General features: G+C 39.5%; 1 protein-coding gene across 3 annotated transcripts in view; it reads right to left on the minus strand.

Moving 5' to 3' along the window:
* TBC1D32 (TBC1 domain family member 32) overlaps positions 1–13,840 on the minus strand; it is a 552,992-nt gene that overhangs the window by 411,766 nt on the left and 127,386 nt on the right. For all 3 annotated transcript variants that reach the window (XM_040350328.1, XM_040350326.1, XM_040350327.1), the window contains exons 11-12: positions 12,866–12,925; positions 7,911–8,010 (exon numbers count right to left, since the gene is read on the minus strand). In XM_040350328.1, coding sequence (XP_040206262.1) covers positions 7,911–8,010; positions 12,866–12,925 — 160 coding nt within the window. The remainder of the gene's footprint in view (positions 1–7,910; positions 8,011–12,865; positions 12,926–13,840) is intronic.

The raw sequence follows: 13,840 nt of genomic DNA on the forward strand, positions 1-13,840 counted from the left end.
ACCTCTCTCCCTCATCCCTATTTGTCTGCCTAGGAGGAGATCTAATTTTGAATAAGGAACTGAGTTTCTCTCTTCATTATCAGATTTTCTTGGCTGCTCTATATAAATGGACTTTATTGAAAAATATTTATATTTAGATGCCATTTTTGATGTGATGCTTATTATGTTGTGATGCACTTTATTGGATTATCCTTTTCTTATTTCATCCATTTTTGAAATTTTTATATTATTATTATACACTTGAGGAATATTTGTATCTTTGCTCATTAGCACTTTATTGTTTAGTAATTAGCGATACTTCACTATATACACACATACCTACTGGTGCTGGCAACACTACAAAAGTTCTAGCTGCTTTTTACATTTTCCCTTAGCACTTTACTAAATAGCACTTTTACATATTATCAACACTTTTTGGTAGCGTATTAGTATTTTATTTTTAATATTTTTCAATTTTTTCTTCTTCTCTGTATGATTTTTAAATGACAGCTGAGAAAGGAAGAACTGTGCTACCAGATCAGAATGTATATATGGTATATATACTGGCGACGGCAGATGTCTCCTCTCTATATACCATCATCCCACATGAGTTGGGATATCAAGCGGCAAGATTTTCCTTAACTAGGGATTAATCCCTGAATGCTTTCACTTTGGATTTTGTTCTGAGGTTATTACAATTTGCTATGGAGATCTGCAACAAGCCTCACTAATCTGTTTATGGCTTTATAGGAGAATGACATTCTTTCCTCCCTTAACGATTCCCGTTTCCTTTTTTGGCGTCGCTATATAGATGATGCATTTTTCTTATGGAAGGGGGATGAGGAATCTCTATATTGATTTATGCAGAGTTTCAATAATAACCAATAGGGGGATAGATTCACATATAAATGTAGTAGGTCAGTGAATTTCTTGAATTTGGTTATTTTTAAAGATGAATGCCAATTGTTAACTAAAACATTTTTCAAATCTTCAGACAAAAATGGGTATATCCCAACAGACAGCGGTCATCACCCAAATTGGCTTAAGGCCATACCCAAGGGACAATGTCAGTTTATCATAGGAAATTGTTCTTGCTTAGAAGATTCTAAATCCCAGGCCAATATATTAAAAGATTGGTTTATAGAGAAAGCATAGGACTCTAGATGCTTGGATAAAGAATTACTAGATGTCTCACTAAATAGAAAATAGAAAGTTTGCTGGCTCCCAAAAATAAGGATATGGTGAATAATAATACGTTTGAGTAGTTCTTTTTAACTACTTTCTCGTCCCAATATTGGTGGGTAAATAAAATAATCAAAAAACACTGGCAAGTTTTAAAGAGTGATAAAATACTAGGGCCCAAACTTCCAGATAAAGCTAATGTTCTATATAAAATAAACCAAAACTCTGAGTCTGAAAGATGTACTGGCACCTAGGGATGAGCCAAACACCCCCTGGTTCGGTTCGCAGCATTACATGTGAACAGGCAAATCATTTGTTTGAACATGTGAACACCGTTAACCACTTCCCGACCGCCTCATGTAGATATACGTCAGCAGAATGGCACGGACAGGCACATCAACGTACCTGTACGTGCCTGCCTAGACGTGGGTCGGGGGTCCGATCGACCCCCCCCCCTCCGCTACATGCGGCGGTCGGATCCCCTCGGGGAGCGATCCGGGACGACGGCGCGGCTATTCGTTTATAGCCGCTCCGTCGCGATCGCTCCCTGGAGCTGAAGAACGGGGAGAGCCGTATGTAAACACGGCTTCCCCGTGCTTCACTGTGGCGGCGTATCGATCGAGTGATCCCTCATATAAGGGAGACTCGATCGATCACGTCAGTCCTACAGCCACACCCCCTACAGTTGTAAACACACACAAAAGTGAACACTAACTCCTACAGCGCCCCCTGTGGTTAACTCCCAAACTGCAACTGTCATTTTCACAATAAACAATGCAATTTAAATGCATTTTTTGCTGTGAAAATGACAGTGGTCCCAAAAATGTGTCAAAATTGTCCGAAGTGTCCGCCATAATGTCGCAGTCACGAAAAAAATCGCTGATCGCTGCCATTAGTAGTAAAAAAAAAAAAAAATTAATAAAAATGCAATAAAACTATCCCCTATTTTGTAAACGCTATAAATTTTGCGCAAACCAATCGATAAACGCCTATTGTGATTTTTTTACAAAAAATAGGTAGAAGAATATGTATCGGCCTAAACTGAGGAAAAAAATAAAATGTATATATGTTTTTGGGGGATATTTATTATAGCAAAAAGTAAAAAATATAGAATTTTTTTCAAAATTGTCGCTCTATTTTTGTTTATAGCGCAAAAAATAAAAACCGCAGAGATGATCAAATACCACCAAAAGAAAGCTCTATTTGTGGGGAAAAAAGGACGCCAATTTTGTTTGGGAGCCACGTCGCACGACCGCGCAATTGTCTGTTAAAGCGACGCAGTGCCGAATCGCAAAACCTGGCCTGGGCATTTAGCTGCCTAAAGGTCCGGGGCTTAAGTGGTTAAAGTCTAGAGGACACAAACATAAAAATGAAAAGTGCTCATTTTAAAGGTTAATATGCAAGTTATTGTCATAAGAAGTGTTTGGGGACCCGGATCCTGCCCCAGGATTTTAATAATTCTTAAAGTGAAACAATAAAAGTGAAATATTCTTTTAAATTTCATACCTGGGGTGTCTATAGTATGCATGTAAAGTTTCCCGTGTTTATAACAATCTCTTCACAAAATTACATTTCAAAAGGGAAGAACAAAAATGCTGACTATGACCCTAAAAACACCACCCCTACAGTCAAGCATAGAGGTGGAAACCTTATGCTTTCAGGCTGTTTCTCTGCTAAAGGTACAGGCTGACTTTGCCACATTGAGGGGCCAATGGACGGGACCATGTATTGTAAAATTTTGGATGAGAACTTTCTATCCTCAGCCAGAATACCGAAGATGGGTCATGGATGGGTCTTCCAGCATGATAATGACCCAAAACATACCGCCAAGGCAACAGTGGCTCAAGAAGAAATACATTACGGTCATGGAGTGGCCCAACCAGTCTCCAGACCTTAATCCTATAAAAAATGTATGGACAGAGCCGAAACTTTGAGTTGACAAGTGACAGCCAGGAAATCTTAAGGCTTTAGAGAGGATCTGTAAAGAAGAGTGAATCAAATCCCTCCTGAGATGTGTTCAAACTTGGTAACCAACAGTGCTTGCCAACAAGAGTTTCTCCACCAAATACTAAGTCATGTTTTGCTTGGGGATCAAATACTTAGTTTACTCACTGAACTGCAACTCAATTGTGTAGCATTTGTATCACATGTTTTTTTTTTTTTTTTGGTTGATATTCTGTTTCTATCAATTAAAATTTACCTATGATAAAAATTATAGACCCTTTGTTTCCTTGTAAGTGGGCAAACTTACAAAATCTGCAGGGGATCAAATAATTATTTTCCCCACTGCATCTTATTTTATTTATTACAGGTACCTATATAGCGCTGTCAATTTATGCAGCACTTTACACATACTTATTATACATTTACATCAGTCATTCCCTCAAGGAGCTTAAAATAGATGGTCTCTAACTCACATTCAAACACATACCATTTAGACTGGAGCCAATTAACCTACCAGTATGTTTTTGGAATGTGGGAGGTAACCAGCATACCTAGAGAAAACCCATGCAGACACAGGGAGAACATGCAAACTCCAGGTAGGTAGTGTCGACCCTATTGCTGCTAGGTGGAAGTGCTAATCACTTAAGCAATCTTCCACAGATTTAGGAGCACAGGGTCACTGTGAAGGCCTCCTAACTCCTCAAGTCGCAATTTCTACTGTGATTGCCAAAGTTGAGCTGAGGTAGAAACAGTGGAGGTTCTCCCCTCTGGCATCATGCTGCAGGATGTTATGCCAGTTTAGAGCTGCAATGTCTGGCCAATTCCTGCCCTGGTACCACCTCACCCCCTGCTCCTTAGCTCTGCCATGGCACCACCTAATCCACATTAGGGTTCTTCCAACCCCCCCCCCCCCTGCATTCCTAGGTACCTTTCCTCCCAGCTTCCCTTTGGAGCACCTCAACTGGTGAAAGTTGCCAGTTGGTCACTGTGCTGCAGCTCTGCCTTTTTTGGGCAGCTCAGGGTTAGAATTCTGGCTAAGAGCTTTTGCCAGATGCAGTAATGTAAGGGAGGAAAGAGTTCCTACTCTTTCAGCACCCTATGAGTACTGCACAGACTGGCAGCGAAGGAACACTTATGTTGCAGCATATCCGCATGTGTAGAAGCAGTGCTATGTCTTTAATTTCTTCAGAACATCTCTCCCCTAATCATAATTCCCATCTTCCCCTTCTCCTGACACCTCTTGGCTCTTAAAACTATGTAACAAATACATTGTTGGGGAAATTTTTGTTAACACTAATTCAAGTTTAATAACTACTTAATTTCCTTCCTTTTTACTACCGTTTGTGTGTAAACATTTGTGTTTGTTTTTTTTTGTAGCACCAAATTCAAAAGCATGAAGGGGAGTATTTGGCATGTATGGTTTGGGTGTCCGAGTACCTTGTCCCAGCACCGGTGACTACTATTTCAATAATGAACCATAGTAAACATAGCATATGACACATGAAAACCTGAATTGTTTGGAATGAATATTTCCAACTAGTTAAATGTGTTGTCCTATGGAAGAGTTGAATGTGATGCTGTCTCTGAAGCCCATGTATCAGGCCTAAATAATAGAATATACAAAATGCCATTGTGTTAGAGGTAGTTTGGATTCTTTAATGGTTGTATCTTACAAATAACCAAAATGACTCACATATGGCCAACTCAATGCATTTAGATTTAAGACAGCAACAATTTAAAACATAACTTGGCATTTCCTTTGTGTGCTTCTGCAGTCAAAAACTTGCAGTTTTCAAGCAAAATGTCAGAGTCACTGAGCAGCTGATAATGTCATGTAATTAAGTATTTTGCTTTTCTTTCTGTCATATGTCATATACAATAGGTTAGATATAGATGACAAATAAACACACAGGCTGCTCTTATCAACCTGACATTTATTAGATGTGTTGGTGATCTCTAAATTGGCCCAAAATAATAGTCTGCAGAAGAAACATCTATAATAGCAGGTTTATATGTTTTCGTGAAGTAGATACAATTAAAAAAAAGTGACCTAATTCAATGACTTAAAATACTTTGAGATAAATTGTCTTGGGACAGGTTGAACATTGTTTCATGCAAACATATTCTGGAGACAAGGCTTTTAACCACTTAAGCCCCGGACCAAAATGCTGCCTAAAGACCCAAGGGGTTTTTACAGTTCGGGACTGCGTCGCTTTAACAGACAATTGCGCGGTCGTGCGACGTGGCTCCCAAACAAAATTGGCGTCTTTTTTTCCCCACAAATGGAGCTTTCTTTTGGTGGTATTTGATCACCTCTGCGGTTTTTATTTTTTGCGCTATAAACAAAAATAGAGCGACAATTTTGAAAAAAATGCTACATTTTTTACTTTTTGCTATAATAAATATCCCCCAAAAACATATATAACATTTTTTTTTTCCTCAGTTTAGGCCGATACGTATTCTTCTACCTATTTTTGGTAAAAAAAATCGCAATAATCGTTTATCGGTTGGTTTGCGCAAAATTTATAGTGTTTACAAAATAGGGGATAGTTTTTTTGCATTTTTATTTATTTATTTATTTTTTACTACTAATGGCGGCGATCAGCGATTTTTTTCGTGACTGCGACATTATGGCGGACACTTCGGACAATTTTGACACATTTTTGGGACAATTGTCATTTTCACAGCAAAAAATGCATTTAAATTGCATTCTTTATTGTGAAAATGACAGTTTGCAGTTTGGGAGTTAACCACAGGGGGCGCTGTAGGAGTTAGGGTTCACTTTGTGTGTGTTTACTAGTGTAGGGGGGTGTGGCTGTAGGAATGACGTCATCGATCGTGTCTTCCCTATAAAGGGAATGACGCGATCGATGCGCCGACACAGTGAAGCACGGGGAAGCCGTGTTTACACACGGCTCTCCCCGTTCTTCAGCTCCGGGGAGCGATCGCGACGGAGCGGCTATAAACGAATAGCCGCGCCGTCGTCCCGGATCGCTCCTGAAGCCACGGGGACCGCCGCATGTACGGGGGGGGGGTCCCGATCGGACCCCCGACCCACGTCAAGCAGAGCACGTATATATACGTGCATGTGCCTGCCTGTGCCATTCTGCTGACGTATATGTACATGCGGCGGTCCTTAAGTGGTTAATAAATACAAGAGCATAACTAATACATGTGTCCCTTTTACCTGTGCAGGATAGATTAAACTGTAGTCATAACAGACATTTTTTTTATTTCAAATGTCCATGATATCTACAAGCCTCAAAACAACTGAACAGAGAGGGATTGAATTAGAGGTAGCATGGCTGGACTCATGAGTTGTTCACATGAGTTTAGGTCTCTGAAGAACACAGAAGCATTTTACAGGCAGTGAAGAGATGTTATATCGCTTCCTCATCTCCTGCTTTAACCCCTTGATCACTGCACCAGGTGTCTTGCAAGTGGTTGCAGGGTGCTTGCAAAACAGCCCCATTCACTTGAATGGGACAGGTTTGGCAGAAGCTATGCCCAACTGAAAGTGACAGGAGGTCACTACCTATGAAAATATATTAAGTCTGCTTTGTTTTTGTTAGTGTATCAAAGCCAAAATGAAGGGTTGGCAAACCCTGTCAAAGTTTTACTCTGGTCTGTTTCCCTGTTGACGCAGTTCACCCACTGGATATGTCCTGGTGGCCTTTGTGATTGGAACTAAATTGTTGAGTTGAGGATAAAATCACGTAATAGGGACACTTGTTGCAGTACCAACTGTCTAAAAGGGAATTTACCTAATTTTGAAAAGATTTCTCTTACGAAACAGAAATTGAAGGGGAATCTCCCCAATGGTACGCAGACACCTGAATTTAACAGGGGTTATAAACCTTCCTTATTCTATCCAGAATATAAAAAAATAAAAATAAACTTTAGATATACTTTGTAGTTGAAATATAATTAAAAAATGAAAGCATATGGGTGAACTCTCTGTGGACAAATTCAGCTCCATGAATCTCTCAAGTAGAATATCACAACTCTACATTATACTGAGGGTACACCGGACTCCTCTCAAACTATATAATATTGACCTACGCCAGGATCCCCTATGCCCCAAAGGTTGCAAAGATAGGGGAGATCTTATGCAAGGGCACAAAGAAAACAATTATTTTCTATGTGCCCTGTTCACACCATAACACTGCATTGATGTGAAGCATGTCTACATTTTTATGCAGTGCAGGGAAGCACTTGTGACCATACCACAGCACGTTACAGTGTGATGTCTTTTAACAATGCATTTAATTGTTTCCTCAATGCCCCTTCACAATGTACACCAATGTGTATGTTTTGTTTTATCACCAGGGCTGGTGTGAAAGTGTCCTTAATAATATATTTAATTACATTTTTGAGAAGTCTTTGTAGTTGTACCATTTTTTAGCAGCAGGGATCACACAAATTCCAACAGATACAAGGGCAGTGTTCTTGGGACAGTGTAGGTTGAGACTTACAGTCAAATATGCTTCTGTAATGAATTTTCAAGTGATAAAATCACACTCTGGGCAAGTACATTATCACATTCAAAGCAATGACAGGCCTGCTTTATGGTCATTGCTAGAATCTGGTAAAGCTATCTGTTCTTTTAAATTGATTTAAGGTAAGGAGCTTGGCATGGTAAAATGGAATTAGCACGCATGCTATCTATACTTTGTTAAAGCACCAGCTTGGTTGAAAATCGAAAAGGTGTATTAGTTGTAGTTAGTTATATAGAAAGACTTCTGAAAATGCAAAAGATATCTGTTTCCAGTGCAAAGCTACAAACAAATCCCCATTAGACTCACCAGGATGCGGCTGCGAGGACGCTGTTGTTTTAGTGTTTTCATCGACTCCTGACTGTGATGATTCATAATAATAGAAACACTGCTCAATAGCTGCAATAATCTGGAAGACAGCAAAACAATACCAATGACCAAAATGGTCCTCTTAAGACTCACAGAGAACATTTTATGGAGCCAACAGATTTAGTTAATTAAATCCATCTCTTCTTTTTCAGGTCGTCCTCTCTAGACAGTGCTTTTTCCCAGCATTAAAAACTACTTTGTGTAAAAAATCTATACAAGTAATATTCATTTAACAGATTAAGAATATGAAGATGTAAATGCCTTGTAATTAATGCCTTAGTTTCAGAATCACTAAAATTCCTCCCTCACCCAGCTGATAAAGAAGCTAGTGCGGTTTGATATTGAAATTCCTTGTAGTTAGATTTTAATTATTCCAAAACACATTTTGGAAATGTATATAAAAACTTTGAGAGATAGTTTGTGACGGAATTAGAATGATATGCCCGTCAAACATTCCCTTCTTCCCATAACGAAGATCACCCAATATTCCACGTGGAGGAATATTCCTGGAATCGCCCAATAAGCCACACATGAGCCCAAGCTTACTGCTGGAACAAGACACTTTAATGGCAGCATGCTGCTGGTATATATGCAGTTTACAAGCTAAATCCTCAATCAAAGAACAATGAAATCTCCACCCCCTTTCCACACACAGTGGGGGCTCTCATACAGATTATAGGCAGACACTTTGGCGCCGACTCTGAAGACCCATTTCTTTAGATAATGACATCAGTGAAGGTAATTACTAGTTGTAACAGAATACGTTATCTAGACAGCTTGGCCCTGCATATAGAAGAGGTAATTACCACAATGAAGCAATCAGAATAATTAACATGAGCCCCTTCTAATCACAGTAAACAGTAAACACAGGGCTTCTTCACACAACACACTAGATCAATTACCCTTTAATACACAGCATTACTAGCAGGGAGAATTAACTGAAGCATATCCTTCACATAGTTCACTTATAAAAAATTGTTTTAGTTATAGGTGAAATCTGGTATGTTAAATGCATTTTCTGCATTCAAGTCAACAATGTCTCTGCTTTAGCATACTATGGAAGCTCGACTGTGTAAAATAAAAATGACTTGACCAAAACCAAAATCTGTTGAGAAATGTAATAAGCACATGTATGCAGGAGGTGTTAAAAGAGAAGTTTGGGAAAAATTTAAAAACAACATTTATACTCACCTAGGTGGATACAGCAACAGTCCAATGCTACATCTGATCGCTCAGTTCTCGGTCTTCACTAGAGCGGCTGGCTCGGTCTCTACGCAGCTCGCTGACAGGCTGAGCCAGCTGCTGTTCCAGGCATCTGGGTGGATACCGACAAAAATGGGTCACAGGAGTGCAGAAAATAGTGCACTCCTGAGATCCATAGCATAGAGCTTTGGCCCTACTTTTTCAGCACAGACAACATCATATCTGCAAGTTTTTAACTCTCCTGAGAAGACCATATCCATTCAGGAAATACAAAGCCAGGACTTCAGGACTACAATTGCTGTGACCAAACTGGAAACCACAACTTGAAAACAGGGAGAAATTGCAGTCATGATCTCCAGCAGCCATTTTGGAAGAGTCAGAGTCCTGAGTCTTTGGCTGTTTATTTTGAACTGTAAATAGTGCATACAGGTTTAAATGATTTCCCTTGCTTTCTTCACGTTTTCTTAGGGCTTTATACTGTATATGTGTAGCCTCAACAGGATCCGAAATTTGGCTTGAATGTCAAATGTCCAGATGTGTCAGATTTGTTTATACGTATGTATGGAGCACCGTGTACACAACCTAAACACAGTACCTACAATTTGTGTAAATATGGCTATCTTAAAGTGTATGTTATCCCAACAAATATGTGGAAGTACTTCCATCCCAGCGTGGTCAGTTTTCTACTTTGCATTCTACTTTGGGGCACAGCCTGCATGTACATCAATGGTCAGAGTTCTGCTGACATGCCCCCCTGCACAGCTTTATACTGGAAAAATAAGTGTACTGCTGTTTCTCTGCCTCCTGCTGACACGCCCCCTGAGGTCTTCACCCCCAAATCTCTAAGTTCCTTATGCAGCTGAGAACAGGGGTCATGTGATCACTTATAAAATTACAAAAAAAGTTATGTACCCCTTGCTAATACTGGGTTGGACCCCTTGTTGCTTTCAGAACTGCCTTAATTCTTTGTGGCATATATTCAACAAGGTGTTGGAATCATTCCTCAGAGATTTTGGTCCATATTGACATAATAGCATCACACATTTGCTGCAGATTTGTCGGCTGCACATCCATATGATGCAAATATCCCATTCCGACACATTCCAAAGGTGCTCTATTGGATTGAGATCTGGACACTGTGGAGGACATTGGAGTACAATGAATTCATTTTTATGTTCAAGAAACCAGTGGTGAGAGGATTTGAGATTTGGGATATGGTGCATTATCCTGCTGGAAGTAGTCTTTAGAAGATGGGTACATTGTAGTCATAAAGCGATGGACATGGTCAGCAAAAATACTCAGGTAGGCTGTGGCTTCTAAACAATGCGTAATTGGTTCTAAGACCCCTTTCACACTGAGGGTGTATTGCAGGTGCTATAGCGTTAAAAATAGCGCCTGCAATCCGCCCTTAAAAAATAATATATATATATTAAGTTATGTGTACTAAAATGGAATGACACAGGGGAAAAAAAATAAAAAATATTGAACACATGAAGACAGGGGTGTCCAAAAATGCATTGAATGCCAAGACACCAGCTGAAATCTATCAGTAATTAGAAAGCAATTCTGTCCCTTGTCAGTGAAAATTAATATCAGCTGGTTTAGTCTCAACTGATGGCCTATAAAAAGATGTCTCAATACTGACATGTCTCATTACTGACGTGTCACACAGCACTCTCTCAAGACTTTTACAAAACATACTGATGCCATTGGTTACAGAAGGATTTCTAAACTTCTGAATGTTCCAGTGAGCACTGTTGGGGCCATAATCCGAAAGTGTAAAGAACATAATTTTACCATAAACCGGCCATGACCAGGTGCTTCTCGCAAGATTTCTGACAGAGGAGTGAAAATAATTATCAGAAGAGTTGTCCAAGACCACTTGTGGAGAGATTCAGAAAGACCTGGAATTAGCAGGTACAATTGTTTCAAGGAAAACATTAAGTAATGCACTCAACTGCCATGGCCTGAATGCACCCTCATTCTGCAAGACTCCATTGCTGAAGAAAAAGCATGTTGAAGCTTGTTTAAAGTTTGTTGCACAACATTTAGACAAGCCTGTGAAATACTGGGAGAATATAGTCTGGTCAGATGAGACTGAAATTGAACTCTTTGGATGCCATAATACACACCATTTTTGGAGGTCAAATGGCACTGCACATCACTATATCAACAGTGAAGTTTGGAGGTGGGGATCATGGTGTGGGGCGGTTTTCCAGCATACGGTACTGGCAAACTTCAGATCATTAAAGGAAGGATGAATGGATAAATGTGCCAAGACATTCTTGATAAAAATCTGCTGCCATCTACCAGGATAATGAAGATGAAACAAGGGTGGACACTTCAGCAAGACAATGATCCCAAACACAAAGCCGAATAAAACTCTCAATTGGTTTAAATAAAAAAGAAAATAAAGCTGCTAGAATGGCCCAGCCAACCACCTGACTTGAAACCAATAGAAAATAAATGTAAAGGACTAAAGATCAGCTTTCATAGAAGAGGCCCACGGAACCTTCAAGATTTAAAGACTGTTTGTGTGGAAGAACGGGCTAAAATCCCATCTGAGCAATGCATGTGACTAGTTTCTCCACACATGAGGTGTCTTGAAGGATTTTGTATGAGGTATTAAATACATTTCAGTTAGCATTTTCAATACTTTTTCATTGCATTTTATTACACACTTTGGGGCAGATCCACGTACATCGGCGCATAAATCCGCCGGGCGTAGCGTATCTAAGATACACTTCGCCACCGTAACTTTTTTTTTTTGAATCCTCAAAGAATTTGCGCCGTAAGTTACGGTGGCGTAGTGTATCTTTGGCGGCGTAAGGGCGCGGAATTCAAATGGATGTGATGGGGGCGTGTTTTATGTAAATACATCGTGACCCGACGTAAACAACGTTTTTTTTGAACGGCGCATGCGCCGTCCGTGGGGGTATCCCAGTGCGCATGCTCAAAATTAAACCGGAACAAGCCAATGCTTACGACGGTGACATCATTCTACGCAAATCCCTATTCGCGAACGACTTACGCAAACGACGTAAAAAAATCAAAATTCGACGCGGGAACAACGGCCATACTTAACATTGAGTATGCCTCATAATAGCAGGGGTAACTATACGCCGGAAAAAGCCGCACACAAACGACGAAAAAAAAATGTGCCGGCCGGACGTACGTTCGTGGATCGCCGTAACTAGCTAATTTGCATACTCGACGCGGAATTCGGCGGAAACGCCACCTAGCGGAAAAATGCATCTACGATCCGACGGCGTACTAAGACGTACGCCTGTCGGATCGATCCGAGATGCAGTCGTATCTTGTTTTGTAGATACAAAACAAAGATACGACGCAGGAAATTTAAAATTACGCGGCGTATCAATAGATACGCCGGCGTAATTCTTTTGTGGATCTGCCCCCTAATATCTGTATATACACATAAACATGCCCTATTTCTATATTAAACTGAATGTGTTTTTTTTAATAAAAGCTAAGGGTTCACATATACTATAATACTTCACTTTTTATACTTTACCCGTTATAATAAAAAATACTTTATTACTCTATTGCAGTCAATGTATCAAAAACAAACAGTAACTAAATAAGCATTTCCCTTTCTTAATAGTGACATACAAATGAAAAAAAAGTCATAGCAAACAATTTACACATTTCTTGACTAAAAAGAAACTGCTTACCAATGATTTGTACTTTTTTTCCAGAAGTCTTAAAACCACAGTTCTGCTATAATGGGAATGCTGAAAGGCAAAAACAAGGAAATGTAGATGTTGTACTGAAAGCGTCCATGCATAAAGGGAAAACAAAAGCATGCATTATTGGTGTATGTTGTGTTATGTGCTTTAAAAGTAATGTACATATGGTGTACTGGGACTACTACAAATAAGGAAGAAATTCAATAGTGTTATGGGACATTTACTTCTATAGATCCTGTACAATATAAATTCAAGTATAGTGTGCTGGGACTTCAAATTTTACATAATAGAAGAAAAATACAAGTAAAGAGTGCTGGGACTCGCAGCTCTGCAGAGGAAGAAGATACAGTATATATAAAAAGTCTACACACCCCTGTTAAAATTTCAGGTTTCTGTGATGTAAAAAAAATAGACAAAGATAAATCATTTCAGAACTTTTTCCACCTTTAATGAGACCTATAAACTGTACAACTCAATTGAAAAACAAACTAGCATAAGTGCACACCCTCTTATAACTGGGGATGTAGCCGTGTTCAGAATCAAGCAATCACATTCAAACTCATGTTAAATAGAAGTCACATACACCTGCCATCAATTAAAGTGCCTCTGATTAACCCCAAATAAAGTTCAGCTGTTCTATTAGGTCTTTCCTGACATTTCCTTTGTTGCATCCTACTGCAAAAGCAATTGCTTGCAGAGAACTTCCAAAGCATCAGAGGGGTCTATCATTGTTAAAATGTATCAGTCAGTAAAAGGGTAAAAAAAGAAAAGACATTAGCTATAAGATGGAACACAGTGAAGACAGTCATGAAGTGGAGAAAATATGGCACAACAGTGACCAACAACTGGACGTCCCTTCAAAATTGATGAAAAGACGAGAAGAAAACTGGTCAGGGAGGCTGCCAAGAGGCCTACAGCAACATTAAAGGAGCTGCAGGAATACCTGGCAAATACTGGCCG

Source organism: Rana temporaria, chromosome 4 (assembly GCF_905171775.1).
Source record: "Rana temporaria chromosome 4, aRanTem1.1, whole genome shotgun sequence".
NCBI classification, from domain to species: Eukaryota; Metazoa; Chordata; class Amphibia; order Anura; family Ranidae; genus Rana; species Rana temporaria.